Here is a 22,432-nt window from a genome sequence, read left to right as displayed (position 1 = left end):
AGGCCTTGTCCGAAATATTGCTGACGAAAATCTGAAACTGTTCCTCATATGTCGATCTTGTCATAATCAATTCGAATCTGATTCTAGTCCTAGATCTCTATCTGGCATGTGCACTCCGATTTCTGAAGCTTTAAGCTATGCAACTACCTTAGTATCTCCCGTCTATCAGGACCACTATCGGGGGCCCCACCGAAAGTAGTGTGTGCTTATCCCAAAATGGCATGTCCATCCAGAGCGTGGAGAAAGACTGGAGCAAAATTATATCCATCGATTTGCGGAGGGTAGGTATAGGCAAAACGGTTCTTCACATAAATGATCCTATGCCTGACAGGAAGAAGGTAACAATCAATGGACGTCAGCTCTGTGAACACTATATAAGCACGTCTGGACTCTCCTTTCTCTCGAGTCCCTTCTCACACGCTCATCTCCAATTCGAGGGTTCTCAGTAATACTTACCACCAACTGTGCAGTATACGGACCCAACTCTCTGCGATATGCTGGCATCTCAGAGCCCTCCTTCGGCCACCTCGGTCAAACTTCATCCCTTTGATCCAATTACCCCAGAAGAGATCCAACTTGCCGTTCGCATTCTCGAAGCTGCCTTCCCTGGTGTGCCTCTTCGGTATAAGCGAATTGATCTGCAAGAGCCTCTCAAGAAAGATGTCATTGCATATCTCGAGGCAGAGAGATTACGGGAACCGTTACCTCAGAGACCACCTCGCCTTTTATTTTCCTACTTTCACCGTTTGGACAGTGGCGTCTTCCATAAGGCCCTATTAAATGCTGACAGCAAGTCGGTAATCCATATTAAGGAGCTCCCAGCACATGTGCAAGTGAGTAGATCATTTCTCTTTCCCTTTTCAGAATCCGGCTGTTTTGATAGCTAATTGCTTCACTATATAGGGACCTATTGATGTAGATGAGGTGACTGAGATTGAGGCGCTCTGCATGCGGCACCCTGCGGTGCTAGCAGAAATCGAGAAACTCAAACTGCCGCCAGGAATGACGGTCTGCAATGATCCGTGGATGTACGGCTCAGACAGTCCGGATGAAACGAGACGGCTCTTCCAATGCTTTATGTACATGGTCTCAGCAGACCACCCAGAGAACAACCATTACTCTTTGCCATGCAAGTTCTCTCCCGTCTTCGACGCTATCACCAGGGAGCTGGTCCGCATGGATTATCTCCCTGGCGGTGCAGACACAGAAGTAACGGAAACACAACCGTGGAAACCAGTTAAAACAGTTCAATATGCTCACGATCTCCTTGATGAGCCACTGAGAAAAGACCTTAAACCCTACATCGTCCAGCAACCTGAGGGGGCGTCCTTCTCAGTTGATGGGAACTTTGTGTACTGGCAGAAATGGCGATTCAGGGTCGGCTTCAACAACCGGGAGGGACTGGTGCTCTACAATATCACATACGACAATCGCAACGTCTTCTATCGGCTTTCGGTCTCAGAGATGACGGTTCCCTACGGAGGTGAGCTGACCATGACACCAAGAGTAAGAGCACTTTACTGATCAATCGGATTGCATCAGATCCTCGGGCCCCTTATCATCGGAAACAGGCGTTCGATGTGGGAGATGTTGGCTTTGGTCTCAATGCTAACCAGTTGACGCTTGGATGTGATTGCCTGGGTCACATCAAATATTTTGACGGCTATCGAACGGATTCAAAGGGTAATCCTGTCCATTTGAAAAACATCATTTGCATGCATGAACAGGACAATGGTCTTCAACATAAACACACCAACTACCGATCGGGCGCTGCGACTGTGGTGCGAAACCGCCAGCTGGTCCTTCAGATGATTTGCACTGTTGCAAATTACGAGTACATCTTTGCATACATCTTTGACCAGGCTGCCAATGTGGAACTAGAAGTCCGAGCTACTGGTATCTTATCGACCGTTCCCTTTGACAATGAGAACGGCGAAACAGTCGCTTGGGGCACAAACGTTGGTCCAGGAGTCATGGCTCCTTTCCATCAACATATGTTTTCTCTGCGGATTGATCCGGCCATAGATGGTTTCAGGAATACAATCTACTATGAGGACAGTGTACCACTCCCTGAAGACGAGAAGAATCCCTACCTTGTTGGTTATACTACTGAGCAGACCGTCATCCGCAAGTCCGGCTCAGCTAACACTGACATTAACCGCCATCGAGTTTTCAAGATCCGCAACGATAATATCATCAACCCTGTGACCTATAAACCCGTGGCATACAAGCTCCAAACAGCGCCCAGCCAGATGCTCCTGTTGAGCAAAAACGCAATCGGTTACCGACGGGCAGAGTTCGCCAGTAAACCCATCTGGGTCACCAAGTACAACGACGACGAGCTGTACGCCGCAGGCGAGTTCACCAACCAGAGCAGACGAGCGGAAGGTGTCGAGACCTGGGTACAAAGGAATGACCCGACAGAGAACGAAGATGTGGTTCTATGGCATAGTAAGTTCCCTCGAGCCGTAGCGGTCTCACCGCCAGGACTGACCAGTTCGGCAGCGTTCGGTCTCACCCATAACCCCCGTGTCGAGGACTTTCCCGTCATGCCTATGGAGCGGATCAGCGTCATGCTGAAACCCGATGGTTTCTTCACGAAAAATCCGGCCCTGGATGTGCCCCCTTCAACACAGTCATTCAACAAATCCACCCTCCATCCTGAGCCCGCTCCCGTTGCAGCGTGCTGTTCCAGTGGGATTGCCAGTACTAAGGCGAAGCTTTACAAGCGCATTGAATAATTCCATCGATAGTTGGACTGGTTGTCTGATACCTGGCAGTCGGATTCGTTGTTTGGGATGGATAGATGTAGCATTTATTGGTGTTGACATGGTTGATTAGCGTCTTTTTCAGCAATTTCATACATCTCATTCAATCCTTCAGAGCGTTCAAACTGATATTTTGAGACCGTTCCACTAACAGTAAAGGAGAGATGAGAAGTAAGGTCGAGACTATCATCACGCATCATGACATCTATTTTTCATTACCATGTGTCTTCTGACATTAGACATACACAGCTCTCTCGCTCGTCCGAGACCGAAAGAGTTATATAGATCGGATCCATCGTACATCAGACAGCTGCCGTTGCGATCATACATTCCTGCCACGCCTTCACCGAGACCACTCACTCCGACTCATGCTTCCCGCCGGTCCTGTATCACCTTTCAGAATGCCAGCTTCCTCTCTCGTCGCCTTCCTTCCTCCCATAACCTGTGCACGTGAAATGATTTCACCACATGACATCATGTTCTCTGACGCCAAATCCACTGGCCACAATTCGTAACTTTACTCCTTGTTAACGGTAGGGACATGGGCCTTGGGGACAACGCCGTGGCCCACGTTGTCAATCGCGGCCTGGCGGGCGCCCTTGAGGCCGTATTGGGAGTCAATGCCCTCAATACGGTGGGTGGAGTTGATGTTCTTGACGAGGGTCAGCTGCCAGCAGGTAGCGCTTCCCTGGCGGGAGATGATGGTCGAGTAGGCCAGGAAGTACTCCCAGATCTAAATGAACGGAAAGTCCTCCAGTCAGTCGTGCTCAACGTGCATAATGAATTGAGGGGAAATCTGCTCGTGAAAGGGACTTACTCTAAACCATCTCTTGCCGTACTTGGCTTCGACCTTCTCGCGGTTACCCATCCAGTTGCGGTACCAGCGCCAAAGAGTAGCAGAGTAGTGGACACCAATGGTATCAACGCTCTTGATTTCAAAACCAGCGCCCTCCAGTTTATCGACAACGAATCCAAGAGGAGTGCTGGCGTCAGCTCCGGGGAAGATGTACTTGTTCATGAACAGACCCCAGATGAGATCCTCATACTGCCAGGACTTACGGAGACCCGCGATCTGGAGGAAGAACACACCATCATCATCAAGCATGTCATAGACCTGAGACAGGAAGGAACCGAAGTGACGGACACCGACGTGCTCTGCCATCTCAAGACAAGTGATCTTCTTGTAACCGCCCTCGACACGGGGAGCATCACGGTAGTCCAAGCAGAGAATACGGCTCTGAGATTCGGGGATGCCGGCGTTGCGGAGACCCTTGTTACCCCAGGCAGTCTGGTTACGACCGAGAGTGATACCAGTGACATGTGCGCCATAGTGGACTGAAGCATATTTGGCGAGAGTACCCCAACCACAACCCAGGTCAAGAAGAGTGTCACCGGGCTTGACATTGATCTTCTCACAGACAACTGCTAGCTTGTTGTCCTGGAGTTCTTCCAAAGATTCTTCCTTGTTAATATCACTAATGATGCCAGAGGTGTAGATCATCCGAGGGCCCAAGAACCAAGCGTAGAAGTCGTCGCCACGGTCATAGTGGTCGCGCACCTGTTCCTCATCTGCAGATCATTCTAGTCAGAAACCATGAACTTCATTCATCTGTGCAGAATAACGAAGGGAATGCCACTTTACCTTGAGAACGGGAGTGGACCAGCAATTCAGGAATGAAGCCAAAGAGGAAGTGCTTGTAGAGGCCCATGGTGAAGCGGAAGTTAGCCCAGTCGTGTCTGAACTCCAGAGCTTCAAGAGCGTCGCCCTTGAAATCAACCTCTCCATTGAAGTACTTTTCATAGAAAACCTCCATGGGAATCTTGCTCTTGCCGCGGAAGGTGGCACGGTCGTGCTCGCTGTGAAAGTGAAGGTAGTGCTCGACGGGGCGACCAGCATACTTGGCCTTCTCGTTCTTGCGGGGAGAAATGGAAGAGGCCACGGACCAAAAGGCCATCAGGATGGGGACAGTCGTGAAGATCGCAAAGAAGATAGTGGTGTAGAAACCACCACCGACCTGGCGAGCCGAGTACCACGGAACAAACAGCAGCAGAGAGAAAAGCAGGATGTTGGAGAAACTATCGCTGCCTGCAGCGTCTGCGGGGACGGGAGCATTTTTGATAGCCGGGTACTGAAAGAGTGAAAGAGAAAGGAGTTAGCCCATTGTCTTACATGAAGACGCTCCATGAAGCTCCAAAGGAGCTTCGATGAGCCCAGGCAAATTGTTGTCGGCTCAATTGAGCACCTCGACTTACCGATGTCGTCCGCACACCGCAATCGTCTGCGGGTGTAGTGCAAGCAGCAGGAGGTGTTTCAATGTACTCGAAGTCCTCAGGGGACTCGGGGTGAATTTTCGTCATGGCTGGGTCGACGATTTCAGGGAGGGCGTGAGGTGGGAGGGAAGGAGACCGAGGCAGGTCAGTCTCACAAATCACGACAGATGTTCTGTGGTGATAAGAGAAAACAGAAAAATGAAAGGGGGGGGAAAAAGGAAGAAGCCACAAGGGCAGGAAAGACAACAGATCAACAACAATTGACGTTGATGAAGAACAGGAGCAGTAGGGTTGGTTTATCGGTGATGAGGAATTGACGCGGCGCCAATAATCCTAGTTGTCTTTAGGTTCTTACCTTAGCAAGTTCGCAGCAGTAATAGTACTAGTGGACCTGACGAGCTTGGCCCTTGTCCGAATTGATTATTATTAGTAGTAGCTCTCTACCTCTCTAGCTGGTACACATCAACGAATTCAAGTGGAACCACGCGCGGGATGGTTGTTTCTCCTGAAAGGGCGGCGGTGAGCATACGTATACCAGAAGAATTATGATCTCTAGCAAGAAGAATCGAAAGCAGGGCAATAGATAGCGGTATATTGTAGTCCACTGGAGTCACAAGAATTGAAATTGAAAGTCAATCGCATTGGCATATGCGAGTAAAAACACTGGCAATAATCATTCTGTCTGTGCCTCTGTCGTGGGATAGATTACTCAATAATACTGGGTAGCACGGCTGTGTAACCTGTCGATTTACTCTAGCTATCCACAATGAACCCCCAGACCGTAGATAGGGCCACTGTGTAGATGATACTGATCATGATATCTTGCGACGATACCAAGTCCCCTCCTGACATTGTTAGCAACCGTTTCAAAGATTGATTCATGTGCCGTACTACAGGTAGTATTATCGAGCGCATATCCGAGGTGTCCTCGGATGCCGAGAACCCTGGATCGTCCATCCCTCAATCCAACCCAAGGTTGCAGCCAGACCCTGAAACACGGCAATCTGCGTGAGTGCGTGTCCCAAATCTCCCAATCTCCTTGGCTAATGATATTAATTGTTTATGCTTTCATAGGATTCATTTCCCGCGCCACTAAGTTCCGGACCTATCTCCTGGGCTAGTTCGACACTGATTGCTTCACGACAAGTTGACCGCTTTCGTTCTTACGATACACTTCATCCATAAGAGACCCCGAATCATATATGGACTTGTTCTGCAAATACGAATGATTGGATTGCTACCTCCTATAGCTTGGAAAACTATCCCTAAAAACGAGCTAAATCATACAGAATACCGGCTGTGAATCGTGAAGCCTCGTAGTGTTAGCAGTACGTAAAAAGCAAAGGTCAAGAACGCCGCTTCCAACTCAGTCGGTTTGCCCTAGTGTAATCTTGCCATTCATGCACGCCGACCATCCCAATCCCTGAAAATGAAGACGACTAGAAAAGATAAAGACTTCCTTAGAATACTCCTGAACCATGACTCTCGGATACGTTTGGCGTAGTCCAAACTCAAAACGTGAGCTGGAAATTCTGCGCCTCTTCATCTTCCCCAAAGGTCGGAAGATTTCTTTCAGCTTCGGCCGCCAGTCGATCCTCCTCGCTATCAAAACAGCCTGCAGCCTTGCATCGGTACCACATTTCCGAACCCAGCGGAGGCATCCCGTACATTTCGATGTATGTTTCAGGCGACAGGACGGACTTAGACACCGACCTCTCCGGAGTAGTTGACGTGTTTCCGTGCAATCTGGTGGACACAGTACGGCCCTTTGAATAGCCCAGGGTCGTCTTGGAGTTGGCAGTGGCCGCAGCATGACGCATGGAGGACAGACTGCTCGGCCCTCGGGGCCTCCTAGATGTCAAGAGAGACGATGCCACTCTGGGTCTCGGTTTTGACATCGCCGCTGGTCTGGCTTGTGCACCCGAGGGCTCAGACCTGGACAGAGCGGCAACTGCATCTCGAGCACGGACAGTAGAGATATTGCTGGTATACTTGGGCTTCGTCGTGGTCAATCTAGCACGGCGCACCTCGAGGCGTCGTTTAGGTACCTCTTCCACATGAGGCTTGCTGGGAGGGTCCAATTCGGTCTTGTCCTCAAATCCGATCTCTTCAAGCTGCTTCAATATCATTTCGTCCACCTCTTTGTCAAGTGCAATTGAATGCTCCTGGAATTTGCGCTGTCGTTTGGTAAGACCATCCTCTCCAACTTCATTGTCCCCGTACACAGTTTCCAACCCCAAGGCTAAATTCTTGGGTTGAAACTGAGGAAATGTGGTGTCGTAAGTGATGTCGTCTGGGATATCCGGGAGCTCTACAAGAATGTTAGCCAGGTAAAACCTCTTTGACTCACGGCCATTATGAGGCCGATGTGCATCTCACCTGTCGGTTTGGGGGGCATATATTCAATATCGGGCACGTCATCCTGAGTGTCTTCATCCTGCACCTCGATCTTGGGCTGGTCAACTAGTGGCGAGAATTTCCTGATCTTTTGGGTCGAGGTTCTCTTATTCGTCTTCTCGGGCTTGATAGTGCCCGCCGGCGCTGCTGGGGTCTGTAAGCCTCTTGCCTTTGCATTAGTCGTTTTCATGCCAAGAGGTGCACGATTGCGAGGTTCTGTTGCCAGTATTCCGTTAGCCTTCTTCTCGAGCGTCTCGCTGGGTCTTCTCTCCTGCATACCCAGCGGAGTGACAAAGGCATCTTTGGCGGGTTTTGTGTTCTCCTTTTGTTTGCCAGCAGCCTTTACTGTTTTCTTTCCAAACGCCAAAGGGTCATTTTCATCGTTCAAAGGCACTTTGAAGGGTGTTTTCGGCGCGCGCGCTCCCGGGGTTCGCGGTTGCAACTGCTTCACGCCATGGTTCAAGGGTTTAGCTGCAGCGACAGTCTGGTGAGTATGCACCAGGTTTTCCTGGTCACGAAGAGCCAGCATGGCAATGTATGGTTTTCAATGATACTCATTCAATTCGGGATGGGCGTGTATGCGTCGTGGTGATCATAAGTCGCAAGCTAAGGTAGTCTAAGGTAAGGCAGTTCTAGATGCAGGACGCATTTAGTTGTTTTTTCTTGGCGGTTGCCCGTGGAGACGAGCGCGGCTTTCCTTTGGGACGACCGGAAGGAACCTTTGGGTAATGGCAGGCGGTCCCGCTGCCTGAGGCCGCAAGAATAACATCTGCCACTAGGCCCCACTAAGGCGCGCAACCCCCCTTGCGCCTCAGTAGGGTGTCAAGCCACAGACCATCAATACTTAGAAAACAGGGGCTAGTCTATTTTTGTCCAGGTGTTTTGTTGGCTCACCGCCAAACGGGTAGGGAGGCCCTCCACTTCTCTAGGCCTTACTATTCCTCTCTCGTGATCTTCAAGTCCCAAACCACATCCCTCCAATTCGTGCCTCCTTGTTGTCCACTTTTCCACCTGGTTTCTCGCTGAGCGAAAGCCTTTCTGCCTTTAACCCAACTCTACTTTCTCTGCTACATAGTTTTTGTCGTTGCAAATAAGCTAGTTCGTTGCCAAAATGGATAAGATCAAGGAGGTAAGCTTCTCCCCTGATCCCTTTCGGCGGGGTAGCTTGAAAGCTGTCGAGAAACGGAAATGCACCACTTTCCGCCCTTGCTTCACGTACTCTACCTCGCAACAGATCGTCTTGGAGTGGATAACAGGACGAGCAAATACGATAGTCTGAATAAATGATATCTGGACGGAAAGGTCGAGACTGACAGAGAGGTTTCTTCTAGAGAATGAACGCCCTCCGCCTCGAGGCTGATGACGCCCAGAACAAGGTGGAAGAGCTCAAGGCTAAAGTGAAGACCCTGGAGCAAGAGAATTTGGCAAAGGAACAGGAGATCACATCCCTCAACCACCGAAACCAGCTTTTGGAGGGTGAGGTTGAGAAGCTCGAGGCTGCGCTTAAGGAGGCCAAGGAGTCTGCCAACCAGAGTGCTCARCACGACACTCAGAATGAGGCCCTTCAGAGACGGGTGCAGTTGCTGGAAGAAGAGGCCGAGGAAGCTGACCGGAATTTGCGGGAGACAAACGAGAAGTATGACTTCGCCCAATCCTGCCATATTCACTAGAACATCGATTTTGCTGACTCTGGGATGCTAGACTTCGCCAAACCGACGTTAAGGCTGGCCATTACGAACGCAAGGTGCAGGCTCTCGAAGCCTCTCGTGATCAGTGGGAGAGCAAGTATGAGGAGATGGCCAAGAAGTATGCTGAGTTGCAGAAGGATCTCCACGACCTGGAGGTCTCTATCAGCAACGTGTAAAGATAATCTCGCACATCGGCGTACACTTCGGGAAGGTATTGGATCCAGCCTTTGTTCCAACGGATATCAGATTTATTCGCAAATCACAGCCTTCCTTGCCATTCTCTTTCTCGGTAGGAACCAATTCAATAGGTTCTCTTTCGCCCTTGTCCTCTCCTGTTCGAGATCGGCTCGTGTTTGCAGCTTGGACCCTTTCCTGTCCTTTACATATATTCATTGTTTGAGGTACATAGAGCATATTTAATGGAAGTGTCGCTGTGATATTTTAGCCTTGCTCGAAATCTTCTTTCACGAATCTAACATGGAAATCGCTATTCTCGTTCTCGCCGAGCCTTGGCCTTTCTGGATTTGACTTGCCGCTGCTTCATAAGAGTAACTTTGCGCTCCTCCTTGCTTTCGTATCGGAACTTCTTTTTCTTCTTTTTTGGCTTGTTATTCTCCTTCGTTGCCTTCTTCTCGGCCGATTTTGTGGTTGTTGATTTGACATCAGCTTCCGACCTTCGTTTCGTTTGCTCGTCCCCATCCTCGTCTGACTTGTCCACCTCCTCCGCCCTGAGTAAGCCTTCTCTGGAGGCATCCATCTCTTCGACAGTAACGGTCGTATATTTGTCTTCATCGATATATTCGGCTTCGTAGTCTACCGCAGGAGGCTCAGCGAATCCTTCCCATTCATCCTGCTCGTCTCCATTGCCATTGCTGGAATTTGATTCTTCGTCACTGTCGCCGTTTTCTTCCCTCAGCATTTTGAGCTGCCTCCGATGCTCTTCAAGTGCCCGCTCATATTCTGCGGCTCTCTCTTCACGGATCTGGATTGAATCAAGTCAGAATGCTTTTACTCATCATCCAGCCGCGGAACCAATGAGTACAAACCTTCTTCCGTTCTAGCCTTTTCTCTTCTCGGGCTCTCTTTGCTGCAAGTTCCTGTGCATGCCGTATCCGTTGCTGTTTTCTCTTTCGAAATCCTGTGAGGAATTCCTGCCGATCGGCGTCGTCGAAATTGACTTCTTCGACCTTGGGGGTCAACTTGCGTTTTTTGGCTTGCGGCCCCATTTCTCCAGGGTAGCCTGATGGTTGGTATTAAGAAAATCAATTATAAGAAGAGTAATAATCTGTATTCAATCGATTTCAACCTAGAAACGATTTTGATTCATAAAAAAAAAGTAGGGTTAAAAAGCAAACAAAAAAAAAAATGCTGATATGGTTATTGCGGCCGACAAAACTAAACCTTGTCTTGCCAGCGGCCGGCTCGACCGCCTCCGAGCTCGTCGGCCAAGCCTCCAGGTTGGCTCTACTGAAGCAAACATCATCCTCAGCCTGCATTCTGCTCGCTTGCAATCAATCAAATCACCACAATGCGTTTAGGAAGACTTACGCTGCTTGCTCTTGGAGCGGCGAGTGCAAATGCATTCCGGGATACATCTCCGTTCTTCCTAGCTTCTACGTCCGAGTACGTTGCCCAGGAGCTACTTGAGCTTCGGAGTCGCGGACCATCCATACCTGCATCCAGCTAACAAGCTCTTTCTAGGATACTTGCTACTTCATCAAATATCAAGGCCGCCACCGGTGTATTGGAGGATCTTAGTTCACAGCTGAGCACCTGTCCATCGGATTACTATGTTATTGCGTCCCAGCCTGGTGTGCACAGCATCGATTTCGCGACTCGCAAGTCCGCGCCGCGCCTGGGCGCAAAGTTGACGGGGAAGGACAAAGCAATTCGGTCCAGTATGATTGTCAAGGAGGTCGCAGGTGTTTTGGAGCCAAAGCAGATTCAAAGTATTATTGAAAAGGAATGCGGGGCACAGTCTACTTTGATCGATGCATCTGGTGAGTTCGAGATGCTTATAAGCTTTAGAGACCGAAACTGACAAGACTATATAGCGAGCTCTTATCCTTCCGAGTTCGGGGCGGAACCTCGCATCATCTACGTGGACTTTCCTATGCTCTCGCTGGGAGCCGACCGAGCCCAGCAACTTTCAGACAACGGTTTGTGATCGAATGCATCATATTTTGACATCGCATGTTCGTTCTGACGGATGAGAAAGATGGCCTCCTTGCCGATATCATTAACCGAATCCCTTCTTCGAAGAAGTATACGCTTCTCTACGTGACATCGCCGAAGGAGTTCGAGGGATCCGAGGGGATCGTATATCAAGCCGAGGACAGTTACCAGGACCCTCTCCACATGGAGCTGAAGCGGGACTACTCAGCCCACGGAAGTCAAAGTGCTCCTGCCTCTAAGAAGTCTCTTTTCCAAGAGTACCAATACCTTACCCCAGGTATGAACCCAGAAGGTTTTTTGCAAAGTTCTTACATAGTGACTGACCGCTTCTAGGTCTCTTTATGGGCTTTCTTGCAGTCTTTTTCTTCCTGATGATCTTATACGTTGGTATTCGAGCTCTTACGAGTCTTGAAGTTCCCTATGCGGCCTTTGAAAAGGATACCGCCGCCAGCGTGCAGAAGAAACAGCAATGATTACTCGTTGACATTATTGAATTATTACCATTGCAGCGAACATATTATTGGCTATCTTTGTCTCTTATACCATATTTGAACTGACCTCAGTAGCTTCGCAACGTCCAACGGAGAGCTAGCCCAGCGTGCTGTATCAATGCAACTCGCTTTTTATATCATGTATATTTGTCGTGTCAACTTCATTGGGAGTATCAAAATGGGTCACAATTAAGTTCGGCTCTCGCGAAGCGTGGACGCATATGACAAAGGCCTCATCGAATTTGACTGAGTGAAATAGAAGATAAGTGTAGGACAGTTTGTAGTTTAGTTTGATGCCTATATATAGAGATCACGTGGTTTACTCCGCCTCCACAGCCTTGAATTTTGCGCCTGAGGCAGAAGCCAGGCACGGGGTCAACAACCAGCCCAGCGAGGGCGCATCGATAATTTACAGCGGTAGTGAGACTAATCCACAGCCTCATTTCCACCCAAGTTTCTGAGCTGCATTTGCGCAGCTGTCCCTCGCTCTTCATTGCCCTTCATATTCCAGTGTCTTCCCGATAGGCTTCTCCTCACTCAACGGACATTATCGCAAAGTTGAATAGTTTGGCTCCAGACCACTCGGTACAGACTTGCACCCTAAGGCCAGGCCTGCTGGAGCGAACTGCACCTCCTACTGAGGGCTTGATTGCATTTGTTTACGGTCGCGCGTGCGACAGACTTTATCAATGTGCTGAACGAGGTGATCCATTGGTCGGGATTCATATTCCTCGTCTGAAAGGAAACGTTTACATACTATCGCTTGAACGACCGCTTACCCCCTCCGACGATGAGATTCCTCAATGTGGGGCGTGCGAAGCCCCATCAGCCCTCCGCTACATTGCTTCTATTTCTCTTGATCGTCCTGCTGGCTCAACTGGCCTCTGCCCAGCATAATACTAATACCGACGTTGCTGCAACTACTGCGAAAACGACCGAGGGCACGAAGGTCACAGATCCAGCTACTACGGACGCGGGGAAGACCACCGATTCGAAATCGACGACCGATGCCAAAACTACAGACGGTACAACTACAAAAGCTTCGACGAGTAGCGAAACCTCCTCAACCACGGAAGCCTCTACGACTACCGATGCATCGACGACGTCGACTGCAACGTCTGCAACGTCTGCAACCTCAACAGACGGATTCCCTGTGGTGACCGTGCCACCGACAGCGGATGCGCCGTACATGCAAAAATCGAACACGCCCGAAGGGACGGTGTTCATTGCTGTAGGTGCAGCCCTAGGTTTGATTGGGCTCTCGGTGCTGGCATGGCGTGGGCTCGTCGCATGGTCGGTCAACCGATCCGTCCGCCGCGCCGCGTTGATGCACGCCTCGGAAAAGAAAGGACTCCTTCGCTCCAAGAGGAAGAGGTCATCAAGACATTCTCGCGCTCTACCTGCGACCATGTCACTCGAAAAGCTTCCCCCACACCACCGCAACAGCTACAATCCAAGAGCATCCAATATCCCCAGTACTGGTAGCGGTCTCTTCTTCTCTCCGACCGCGGGCGCCGGAATGCATACAAGCGGAAACAGAGGATCCAGCTACCTTCCGGCGGGCTACTATGCTGCAGGAAACGCTGCCCCCGCTGGAAGTCAGAACATCCCATACTCGACGCCAGAAATGCGACCACACTCGCAGGGCTACATTCGCACTAAATCTAATCCGAGCCCCCCTAGGTCACCGGGTCTATCGCCTAGCGGTCTACATGACAATAACTACGATCCTCCCACCAGGCATTCTTATGTCGCCGGCTCCACCAGCTCGTTGAATCTTGCCTCTCCGACCCATGGAAGAACTCCCAGTGCGTTCTTGGAGGATCTTTTCGAAAGTCATGCCCCTCAATCGGACAACGGTCATAGATGATTGAGCCTCCAACGCGCGTTGAAATATGCATTGCGTTTCCTTACTTTCTTTCCTTTTTCATTTATTTCTATCTCGGGTTCACAGCTTTCGAGCCATACATACAGGATCTCGTTTAACATATACTTAAGTTAATATTCATGTCTCTATATGAGTCACGCATGACCATCCTCGTGGCATTCTATCTCGTCTTTGATTCTTGCAAAGACTTGACTGCAGATTGGCTAAGTCAAGACGGACGGGGCTGTGATTGATTATGTACATTTTCGTTTTTCCTTCTCAATGGTTGATACTAGCCTTCTGTTAATGATAAGCCTGATAATTGTCTATATGCTCGCTGTGTATTATTGCGCACCAGGAAAAGACGCAGAAACGAGATCCAAAGACCGCGGAAGAGGACAACTCCAGAACGCTCGGATATATGATACAGACCAAAAGACTTGCGACGTCAGTATTTACAGGCAACGAAGCCGCCAAAAGCGGACATGATTCAAAACCAAGTTGAAGCATGGAGTGAAATGTTGGAAGGGCCGGGAAGGCAAAGGGCTCAAGTAGACAAACATTCGAAGACGCGCGCGATGCGTTGGAACAACATACGAGAAGTCGGAAAGGATGAAATATCCTCGGGCAGTGTCATGTCACCGATAGGAGATAACAGTGAAGACCTGCGGACTTGTTTCAGTCGGCGTCCAGTTTGCCATGGAACTCGCCGAGAAGTATGTCGCCCATGGCTGGATCACGACTGTTTCTGACTGCAGATTCCGAATCAGCACCGAGCGACGATAAAACGGGAGACGATGACTTACTCATTTCTGCTTCTGCTCGGAAAAAGATCCACATCCATCGTCTGGCGACTTCCAAGACCATGAGCAGGAAGATGCCGCACTCCTTCTCGCTAAGCCAGACAAAGCCCGGTAAGAATCGAGTAACCCATGAAAATCGAATGAGTAGGTCAGCAAGTATTGCGGCATAGTAAAGCCGATCAGAGAAGAATCGACGGCGGCGCAGGCCATAAGGGCAGTCCGGATCGGCACGAGCAGAAGTGAAGAGGGTCAAATCCCAATCCTTGCTTATGTCCCAGTAAAAGGAGTAGGCAGAGTTGACGAAAGTGAAGAAGGTGCTGAGGCACGACAATTGTTAGTTGTGATTTGTCCCGCTCTGAGCTTAGAGCGTTAGATTATACATACAGCAGCCGGGAAAGGCTCATTTCGCTGAACCCATAAAACTCGAATGGATTGTAATTCCTAAGCTTGGCCGCAAGAATAATGACGGGGAAGGCAGTGGCATATTTCAAGGCGTTTGCCAGGTGCTGTGTTCCTTTATTTTCCCCTCTTTGACCAGCCCGACGCACACGAAGATATTCAGTTAGACACTGCCGCAGTCGGATCATGCTGGGGACTGCGATGATGATAGGGACCACATAATTGTTTCCACAACTGCGATTCGGTTTAGAGGTGCTCGAAATATCTGCTGTGAAGAACATGCAGAATGTAACATAGAGGTCCCCCAAGATTCTGGCATAGCTGGTAAGAGCATCTGCCAGCAGTATGTCTCCAAATTTACCATCTTGAGGCTCCGCCAATCCTCCTACACTAATGCGTCGCAAAGACCTGAGAAACCGACTTCGTCCGGACCGTGACAAACGGTTGATGGGCAGAATGAGTAGAATGAAGAATATAAATAGATATGATTGCGGAATGAAGTCTAACGACTCCACTCGCTCAGCAGAGCCGCGGGTAAACACCCAGAAGATAAGGAGGGAGAGCAGGAGAGGGGCTGTCAAAAGGGTAGCGAGCCGGTAAGTAGAAGTATGGTGAGGTTGTTGTTGAGGAGTTTGACGGGCGGGATAACGGATGAGGGCCGGGAGATCCTAGAGAGAGTAAGCATATGATTCCGTACGAGATTCTCTGTACTCAAGGGAATGGAGGGGCCAGCTCACAATATTCGCCCGAGAGAGATATTGAAGGTTGGCACCCCAACCCCAGAATCCTAAGCCACGGATTAATATTACGTATGATAGACCGAACGGAGGGTGAAATACGCACCAGCAACCAGTATTACTGAAACCCGATAGGGGAAAGGGAGAAAAAGACTGAAGCCGTCAAGTTGAGCATGTTGATCAGGACCCATATTCCATCGAAAACGCGGCGCTGCGAATCAGCCCCTAAATAAAGTTACGATAAGACGAGGGTGAGAAGGACAAGCCGGATGTGATAGAGAGGAATGGTTTTCAATCGGACAAGAACAGAACCAAGAGCTAGAATTGAGGCAAAAAGAGTGACTAGGGGTGAGAATTTACTGCCAAAGATTAATAGTCATGGGCTGGACTAGACCTTCTACGGAGATCCTTGATGCAGAAGCTCAGGGACAGACGACGGCTTCGGGGCGGCTCCGCGCGGCTTCTAGTTTCGGAAGCGCCAGTCCTTTGTAGGCTTAGTGTGATGTCTGCAGAGTGGTGAAATCCAAAAATGGAATCATCTGCCCCACGTGAGCTGGAGATAACGTGATAATAGTCACGTGTAAATTACCGAGGCATTTCGTACTCATCGCCGAGTTGCGGTCTTGCCAGGGAGCTCTCCACTTCATAGGGAAGAGATGAAGCACAATTTCCAGAAGATAACGATGTTACTTCCCTAATTGACTCCTTACCGTGATTATTTTGTTGCTTGCATCTTCTTGACAACTTTCAGGCGTCAGCATGGCAGACGAAGATCTCCAACTCTCCTTAACTACTCCCACATCATCTCCGCCGGCTTTCAGCTCCTCAGCGCATTTCTACCCCTTTGCAACGTCACCGGATATTATTCGCTCCCACGAAAAGGACGTTTTCCTAACTTCTAGTCTGGTCACCCAGGCACAAGCTATCATCCGTTCTCTCCGTGGCGCACGCTTTGCTCATATCCACTCGGATGCGATCAAACACCTGACCGAAATTCTATACTTCTCACTAACAACATTAGTCGGCAATCGGACTCTGGGGGAGGAGTATTGCGATCTCGTGCAGCTGGAAGATGATACACTGCAGCTTCCCACGCTTCACCGAAGAGCGGGCTATATTCTGAGTAGCATCCTTGTACCGTGGGCGCTTCAGCGGATTCTCCCCGGGTTTCGCCAGCGACTACGCGCGAAATTGGAGCGTAGCATCGCCCGGCAACAACTCAAAGCGCAGCAGAAAGCAGAAGAATTGAGATTTACCAAGAAAAATGCTTCGAAGAAGCAGTCGTTCTTCACCGCACTTCGAGTCCAGAAATACATTCTGGAGCATCTCGACTCGATCACCTCGCTTTCACCTATTTACGCCCTAAGTATAGCAACCTTTTATTTTACTGGCTCCTATTACCATTTGTCAAAACGCTTCTGGGGACTGCGCTACGTGTTCACGAAGAAACTCGAGGAAAATGAACAGAGAGTAGGGTATGAGGTCTTGGGAGTTTTGCTTGTCCTTCAGATCGCGGTACAAGGCATTCTGCATATTCGAAAACTCGGTCTTAGTATGCAACAAGAGGGAGAGGGTATTGAGGCCGAAGTGCCCGGTTCCAAGCCTCAAGATGACTCCTTGATCCGCTCCATTCAAAATCCTTACAGCCTCCCGCTTCTTCCTGCTTCTGCAGCTCGATATGATCTTGCAGAAGACTCGAATGTCATTCCGTGGATTCCTTCAGGGCAACAGAGCAAGTGCACGCTTTGTCTGGAACTGTACAAAGATCCCAGTGTCACAACGTGTGGACATGTCTTCTGTTGGACGTGTATTCGCGATTGGGTACGCGAGAAGCCCGAGTGTCCACTCTGTCGACAAGAGGTAATACCATCTAAGGTCCTGCCGCTGAGGGGCTAAATGTATATTCATTATGAGCACACCAATGTTCGGTGCACGGTTCCAATCCGCCCGCAACCTCATCCAGCCTTGATATTATGGCTTCTTGGCAGGTTGACGGGTTGACCAGTTTGTGACATATACCCACTGCTAGTTTTGTTGTTTGAATAAACTCAACATTTCGATTCAGAACGAAATCAATGACACTTGCAAAAGTCTCGCTCATTTGCATTTACATGGCTTGCTTGACTTGGTAAAAGATGGTCGGAAAACTGGCAACGCAGTTTTTATAATGAAATGACGCCGAGTGCTACACAAGGGTATTTCTTGCAACAGGAGTCATATCAACAAACTAGCAGAAATAATGTCGAACTCCGGACTTCAGAAATTCACATGGTGCGTGCCGACGGTGTTATTTTGGGAGCATCATCCTCGGTCTCAAGACACACTACCGGCTCGATGACCTGACGTTCAACCGGTTCGTTGTTGGTTGTTTCAACATCAAGGTCTTCTACTAGGCGAATCGGCTGATCCAGCTCAGCATGTGCTGGTAAAGGAGGCATCGGAGTTAAGGCCCTGCGCTTGGCGTCCATAGTATTGAAAAGACACAGACATGCATACGAGTCGGTTGCAGCATCTATAGAGAGAGCCGTTAATACTCTTGACACATAATGAGGTTCAAGAGGGACTCACACTGAACTTGACGGTAGTTTAGTGCAGTGGTCCAATCGCCGCATCGAACGTCATCATCCTTTGCTAGAGGTAGACCGAAGTGCTCTTCGACCTGCTCGCTTAGATTGACAGGTCTTCTGTTGATGAGAGCTGGATTTGACTGGCAGTACTTGACCAACTTGTACAGGTGACTGAGTTCGAAAATCCCACGAGCGTTGATACCGAGAAAATTCTTTAGGCGCGTACAGTCCGCCTTTATCGCTACTCCAGCCTTCGTAATTTTTGGTGATTCAAGAATCCTCTGTAGAGAAGGAGAAATAAAGTCTTCCGGTGTTCTCGCAGGTTTGAACAGCGCGATTTGAAAGAGGGCAATTCGCTCCGCATTTGCAATCTGTATCAACGAGACGTTACTTTGAACGCTGGCAGATTTGCTTGACTGCGGTTTCCATTCCATGTCAAAGCCTATTACATCATCATTCAAGAAGTATTTTGCTACTTCCTCAGTCTTTTTAAGGGACTTGCAATAGTGCACGATGATGTCTTTCCCGTCTGGGGCCTTACGCAGCCGGTGGCTCCAGAACTTGGGGCCCGGAGGAATGGTTAAAGCAAGAGGCTGTCGCGTAATCAGGAACTTCTCGCTTACGGCTGTCTCGGTCCGTGTTTCGTCTTCAGACTTGATGCTCCAGGAGACATCTGCCCTGCTGTCCGACTGGCATTGGCCGATATGATCTGAACTACCTTCTTGGTTGGAAGGACCAGCGATTGATTGCGTTATGGGGGCCTTGCTAAACGAGCGTCTTGAGTGTTCGACACAGAAGTCCATGTTTAGCCTTCTCGGTCCAAATTGGTCAGGCCGTGTGGAAGGAAACTTTTGATCTCCCGCAGTTTCCCTAGCGAGCGTCGAAAATGCATGTCTTCGTACGTAGCTTTGCTTTCCATGCCAAAGCCCAGTGAACCAATGTGAGAAGTTCAAGTCGTACTGCAATCCATTATACTTCTTGGCAACAGCCCTAGAAGAAGTGGCTAGATGCGTTTGCCGTGACTGCAGGGTCAAGTCGAGACATATACTAGGGAGGCCGAGGTGCCTTTTTAGGCTTAAGAGCCAAGTGTCTGTTTTGGAATCCCGAGATGCAGTCCAGCATCTGGATATGCAAGTTGGAAACTTGAGGTCTGGTGTCCCGAGCCTTCTTGGAAAGCACGTTCCACGCAGGCGTGTGGGGGATATCATGCTGCACTTATCTGCTGGTAATGTACCTGAATGCTAGGACTAGTTAGATCATGGTAGTCCATACGCTGATTATGCGCCGGGCGAATGTACACCAGTCAGCAAAGCCGTGACCCGAGCTCTCGACACGATACTCGGGGTGGTCCGACTTGCTTTACTCGAGGAGAGGAGCGAAGTAACATGACCCTTGTGAGCGATTTACACGGTATCGCGCATGAGCTGGCTGATCATCAGGCAAATACTCTCTCCAGTGCTCACTGTAGTAGTTAACCAGACAGTCGATTTTTTCATGCGTATGTATTCAGTGGCATGGTTTGTATAGATCATACCTAGGTAGATGTATCAGATCGGAGGATGAGCGGAGAAGGATCGGTGATAGATGTGATTGGGCTGAAGTTCGGAACGGATAAACATGCTCCCTCGCCCTCCAAGATCGTCTGCGGAATGCTCAAAGATCCGCTTGAGGCTTCATTTTCTATATGACGCATAACACTTGATACTAAATACTCTCTTTACTATTGAACGTGGACTTCTAAGTGTTAAGGGCGCAGCTGTGAGCATAGTGCGCTAGATTCTGACTATAGAACACTTCGAGCACAATGGCGTCCCAACTCCTTCCTTTGGGTAATCTTCATAACCACGCGTATACATTGACTTGTGTGATTAACAGGTTGGCAGAATTGATCGATAAGTGTGTGGGATCGAGAATCTGGGTCATCATGAAGGGCGACAAAGGTATGTGACTACAGTGGCTGCGACGACTATGTACTGACAAAATAAAGAATTCTCCGGCACATTACTTGGATTCGACGACTACGTCAGTAAGTCATCTCGAGTATCTGTGAGATTCCTAATAGGTACTGATTTGTTGCAGATATGGTTCTGGAAGATGTGACTGAATTGTAGGTGGACGCCCTCATTCTTGCCATGCTGGCCTCATATGCCCGCCAGCCTTCCCAGGATGCCTCCTGTCTTATTTCAGCGTTTCAATGATGGTGTAAGCGTTAACATAATGTAGCGATTACTCTGGTGCACAGGTCAAGCTCCCTAAGATCCTGCTAAACGGGAACAATATCTGCATGGTATGGACGCCAAAGTCCCTCTCTTCCCCTCGATCGCACGATTCTGACGTTCTTTTTCAGTTAATCCCTGGTGGCGAGGGACCAGTTGGCAGCTCCTGATTTTATGATTTCCAGTTTTCTTTGATCAGCGTGATGAACATGGCTTGCAAACGACTGTCACAATGATACTGCATAGGACTTCACCTGAATAGCAAAAGCGTTCCGTTGTGCACAGTTGCAGTCTCACTGTATTCTCACTCGGTTCATCCCAATGCGACTTTGCATAGGCATGTTCGCCGAGCTTGAGAAGCAACGCTGATACCGCCGAAGATCTTGGGAACCAGCCTGGGTACAGTCCACGGTTGCAAGACTCCGCGAGAATACTGAGTAGAAAAAGAGATAGTTTTGACGGATGGTACAGAACCAGTACAATCAATGTGTGACGAGATGGAAGAGAGACGGGCACTCCCATACGAAGGTGATTGACTTGGCATTCTCAGCAAGACGTGAGGGGAACAGCTGTGAGTGCGGCGGGAAGCTTTCTAAGTGTTAGGGAAAGTCAATTTCTGGTCTTCAAGCTCTTTGATCAGGAGTCTAGACAGTGCCAGAGGTATGGCTGAAGCCTATGACTATCATGACATCCAATTGAGCTATTTTCGTTAGTCACTGCAAGATCCACCCTGGAGGAAACCATGACCGTCTGAAGCTGTTGACCCTTCAACAAGCGGAGACTTGCCCGCATGATTGACATCGATGAGAATGGGGAACACTAGTCGCTAAGTTGCGGAAAACCTGGGGTAACTCTTCCACGTATTCTTCTTGAGGTAAATCATGGTTTGTGGAGTATGGGGTAAAAGGTACAGATTTGATGGCTCCAAAGGCAGTCCGACGAATAGCGTTTCCTCGAATACCCATCGTGTCGTCAGTACGGGGTAATCGCTCGCGGATATTTGGGGAGGCTCCATCCGCTTCTTCGATCGCTCGTAGTCGGTTGGCGGCGGAATCTTTCTTGAACTTCGCGCAAACACGCGGTTGGACGAAATTATTGGAGTGATTTCACTCATTTCAGCCGGTGAGCATTGCTGTGCTCGGTTCTCTGCCCCAGATATTTCCCCAGATCACAGAGTGGAATCTGTTACATAACAGGTTCCGCTATTCCCCGCGTTTGCACCGCCAGACGGGGGCGAAGCGGCAACATCCAAGCATATCAGGAGGGTCAAAAGAGCGGTTTATGAGACGACTCCCACCTATTATTCGTACTCCAATCATTGATCCAAAGTTAAGGGGAGGAACGACAAGGGGACGGGAGGCAGCAATACGCCATCATATGACATTAAGGGTCATATCATTGGAGACAGGGATATATCGTTGCGCGATTTTGGTCGGTTGAACTTGTTTTGGGCAGGCGATTGATGCCCGTTGCCGGTCGAGTCCCGGTCGTGCGTCCAATCCCAAATCATTGCGTTTCAACTACGATCTCTACACATCTTATCGGCAGTCTGTGTCACTCAATTCAGTAATAGAAATTCAATTTTGGTGTCAATATAGCATCTCACTATTAGGTTGGCCCGTGCAGAAAACCACGACATTTGTGTAACATTATTGGCTTTTTTGATGCCACGAGGATCCTGTGTCCCTTTTGAGAAGTCTTATAATATACTGCTCTCAATGAGAGCCATACAACATATTAATCTCGTCACGTGAATTAAGTTTCTCACCTCATCCTGTTCAAAAACAAAATGTCAGAAGTTCAAAATACCCTGCTGATGGCGAGGGAAAACTGGATTCTGGAAACTTGAGGCGTGGAGCTAACTTTTGTTCTTCTCTGGAATCCAGAAGCGCCCCAAAGGCTAATGGCCACGCCATCTGCGCGCGATGTTACGGTAGCCGGTTCATCAACCATCCTCGTCAGCAGGGAATTGACTTCGGCGCCGACGGAGTCAGCCACTAAGGCTTGGTAATTCCTTCAGTCCTACGGGTGTACAATAATGAATTTGCCTGCC

General features: G+C 49.3%; 11 protein-coding genes across 11 annotated transcripts; 6 read left to right on the top strand and 5 right to left on the bottom strand.

The window, feature by feature from the left end:
- Window positions 1–494: 494 nt before the first annotated feature.
- Window positions 495–2,741, top strand: Asppvi_010499 (amine oxidase; the record flags this gene model as incomplete). The annotated part of the gene is made up of 4 exons (XM_043306343.1): window positions 495–833; window positions 904–1,483; window positions 1,543–2,451; window positions 2,506–2,741. 4 exons carry the CDS (start codon window positions 495–497, stop codon window positions 2,739–2,741), a joined length of 2,064 nt encoding a protein of 687 aa, XP_043162278.1.
- A 544-nt stretch (window positions 2,742–3,285) lies between these two features.
- Window positions 3,286–5,126, bottom strand: Asppvi_010498 (putative cyclopropane-fatty-acyl-phospholipid synthase; the record flags this gene model as incomplete). Its single annotated transcript, XM_043306342.1, has 4 exons — window positions 3,286–3,501; window positions 3,586–4,337; window positions 4,411–4,897; window positions 5,022–5,126. The coding sequence occupies 4 exons, from the start codon at window positions 5,124–5,126 to the stop codon at window positions 3,286–3,288; spliced, it is 1,560 nt and encodes a 519-aa protein (XP_043162277.1).
- A 1,424-nt stretch (window positions 5,127–6,550) lies between these two features.
- Window positions 6,551–7,965, bottom strand: Asppvi_010497 (uncharacterized protein; the record flags this gene model as incomplete). Its single annotated transcript, XM_043306341.1, has 2 exons — window positions 6,551–7,350; window positions 7,419–7,965. 2 exons carry the CDS (start codon window positions 7,963–7,965, stop codon window positions 6,551–6,553), a joined length of 1,347 nt encoding a protein of 448 aa, XP_043162276.1.
- Window positions 7,966–8,547: 582 nt separating this feature from the next.
- Window positions 8,548–9,300, top strand: Asppvi_010496 (tropomyosin; the record flags this gene model as incomplete). Its single annotated transcript, XM_043306340.1, has 3 exons — window positions 8,548–8,565; window positions 8,768–9,072; window positions 9,138–9,300. The coding sequence occupies 3 exons, from the start codon at window positions 8,548–8,550 to the stop codon at window positions 9,298–9,300; spliced, it is 486 nt and encodes a 161-aa protein (XP_043162275.1).
- Window positions 9,301–9,611: 311 nt separating this feature from the next.
- Asppvi_010495 (rRNA-processing protein RRP17) lies at window positions 9,612–10,350 on the bottom strand (the record flags this gene model as incomplete). The annotated part of the gene is made up of 2 exons (XM_043306339.1): window positions 9,612–10,106; window positions 10,171–10,350. The coding sequence occupies 2 exons, from the start codon at window positions 10,348–10,350 to the stop codon at window positions 9,612–9,614; spliced, it is 675 nt and encodes a 224-aa protein (XP_043162274.1).
- Window positions 10,351–10,652: 302 nt separating this feature from the next.
- On the top strand, window positions 10,653–11,772 carry Asppvi_010494 (Ac45/VOA1 transmembrane domain-containing protein; the record flags this gene model as incomplete). Its single annotated transcript, XM_043306338.1, has 5 exons — window positions 10,653–10,747; window positions 10,826–11,124; window positions 11,179–11,283; window positions 11,343–11,576; window positions 11,633–11,772. The coding sequence occupies 5 exons, from the start codon at window positions 10,653–10,655 to the stop codon at window positions 11,770–11,772; spliced, it is 873 nt and encodes a 290-aa protein (XP_043162273.1).
- Window positions 11,773–12,580: 808 nt separating this feature from the next.
- On the top strand, window positions 12,581–13,660 carry Asppvi_010493 (uncharacterized protein; the record flags this gene model as incomplete). Its single annotated transcript, XM_043306337.1, has 1 exon — window positions 12,581–13,660. One exon carries the CDS (start codon window positions 12,581–12,583, stop codon window positions 13,658–13,660), a length of 1,080 nt encoding a protein of 359 aa, XP_043162272.1.
- Window positions 13,661–14,335: 675 nt separating this feature from the next.
- Window positions 14,336–15,787, bottom strand: Asppvi_010492 (EXS domain-containing protein; the record flags this gene model as incomplete). The annotated part of the gene is made up of 5 exons (XM_043306336.1): window positions 14,336–14,409; window positions 14,464–14,777; window positions 14,845–15,527; window positions 15,597–15,646; window positions 15,703–15,787. The coding sequence occupies 5 exons, from the start codon at window positions 15,785–15,787 to the stop codon at window positions 14,336–14,338; spliced, it is 1,206 nt and encodes a 401-aa protein (XP_043162271.1).
- Window positions 15,788–16,355: 568 nt separating this feature from the next.
- Window positions 16,356–17,492, top strand: pex10 (ubiquitin-protein ligase peroxin 10; the record flags this gene model as incomplete). The annotated part of the gene is made up of 1 exon (XM_043306335.1): window positions 16,356–17,492. One exon carries the CDS (start codon window positions 16,356–16,358, stop codon window positions 17,490–17,492), a length of 1,137 nt encoding a protein of 378 aa, XP_043162270.1.
- Window positions 17,493–17,860: 368 nt separating this feature from the next.
- Window positions 17,861–18,966, bottom strand: Asppvi_010490 (3'-5' exonuclease; the record flags this gene model as incomplete). Its single annotated transcript, XM_043306334.1, has 2 exons — window positions 17,861–18,108; window positions 18,165–18,966. The coding sequence occupies 2 exons, from the start codon at window positions 18,964–18,966 to the stop codon at window positions 17,861–17,863; spliced, it is 1,050 nt and encodes a 349-aa protein (XP_043162269.1).
- Window positions 18,967–19,967: 1,001 nt separating this feature from the next.
- Window positions 19,968–20,549, top strand: Asppvi_010489 (RNA-binding protein LSM5; the record flags this gene model as incomplete). Its single annotated transcript, XM_043306333.1, has 5 exons — window positions 19,968–20,103; window positions 20,151–20,189; window positions 20,243–20,270; window positions 20,387–20,450; window positions 20,511–20,549. The coding sequence occupies 5 exons, from the start codon at window positions 19,968–19,970 to the stop codon at window positions 20,547–20,549; spliced, it is 306 nt and encodes a 101-aa protein (XP_043162268.1).
- Between the last annotated feature and the right edge of the window lie 1,883 nt (window positions 20,550–22,432).

The sequence above is a fragment of the Aspergillus pseudoviridinutans genome (assembly GCF_018340605.1).
Source record: "Aspergillus pseudoviridinutans IFM 55266 DNA, scaffold_8, whole genome shotgun sequence".
In the NCBI taxonomy this organism is placed as follows: Eukaryota; Fungi; Ascomycota; class Eurotiomycetes; order Eurotiales; family Aspergillaceae; genus Aspergillus; species Aspergillus pseudoviridinutans.
Note: the sequence above shows the minus strand (reverse complement) of the source record. Positions and strands in the feature narration are given on the sequence as shown.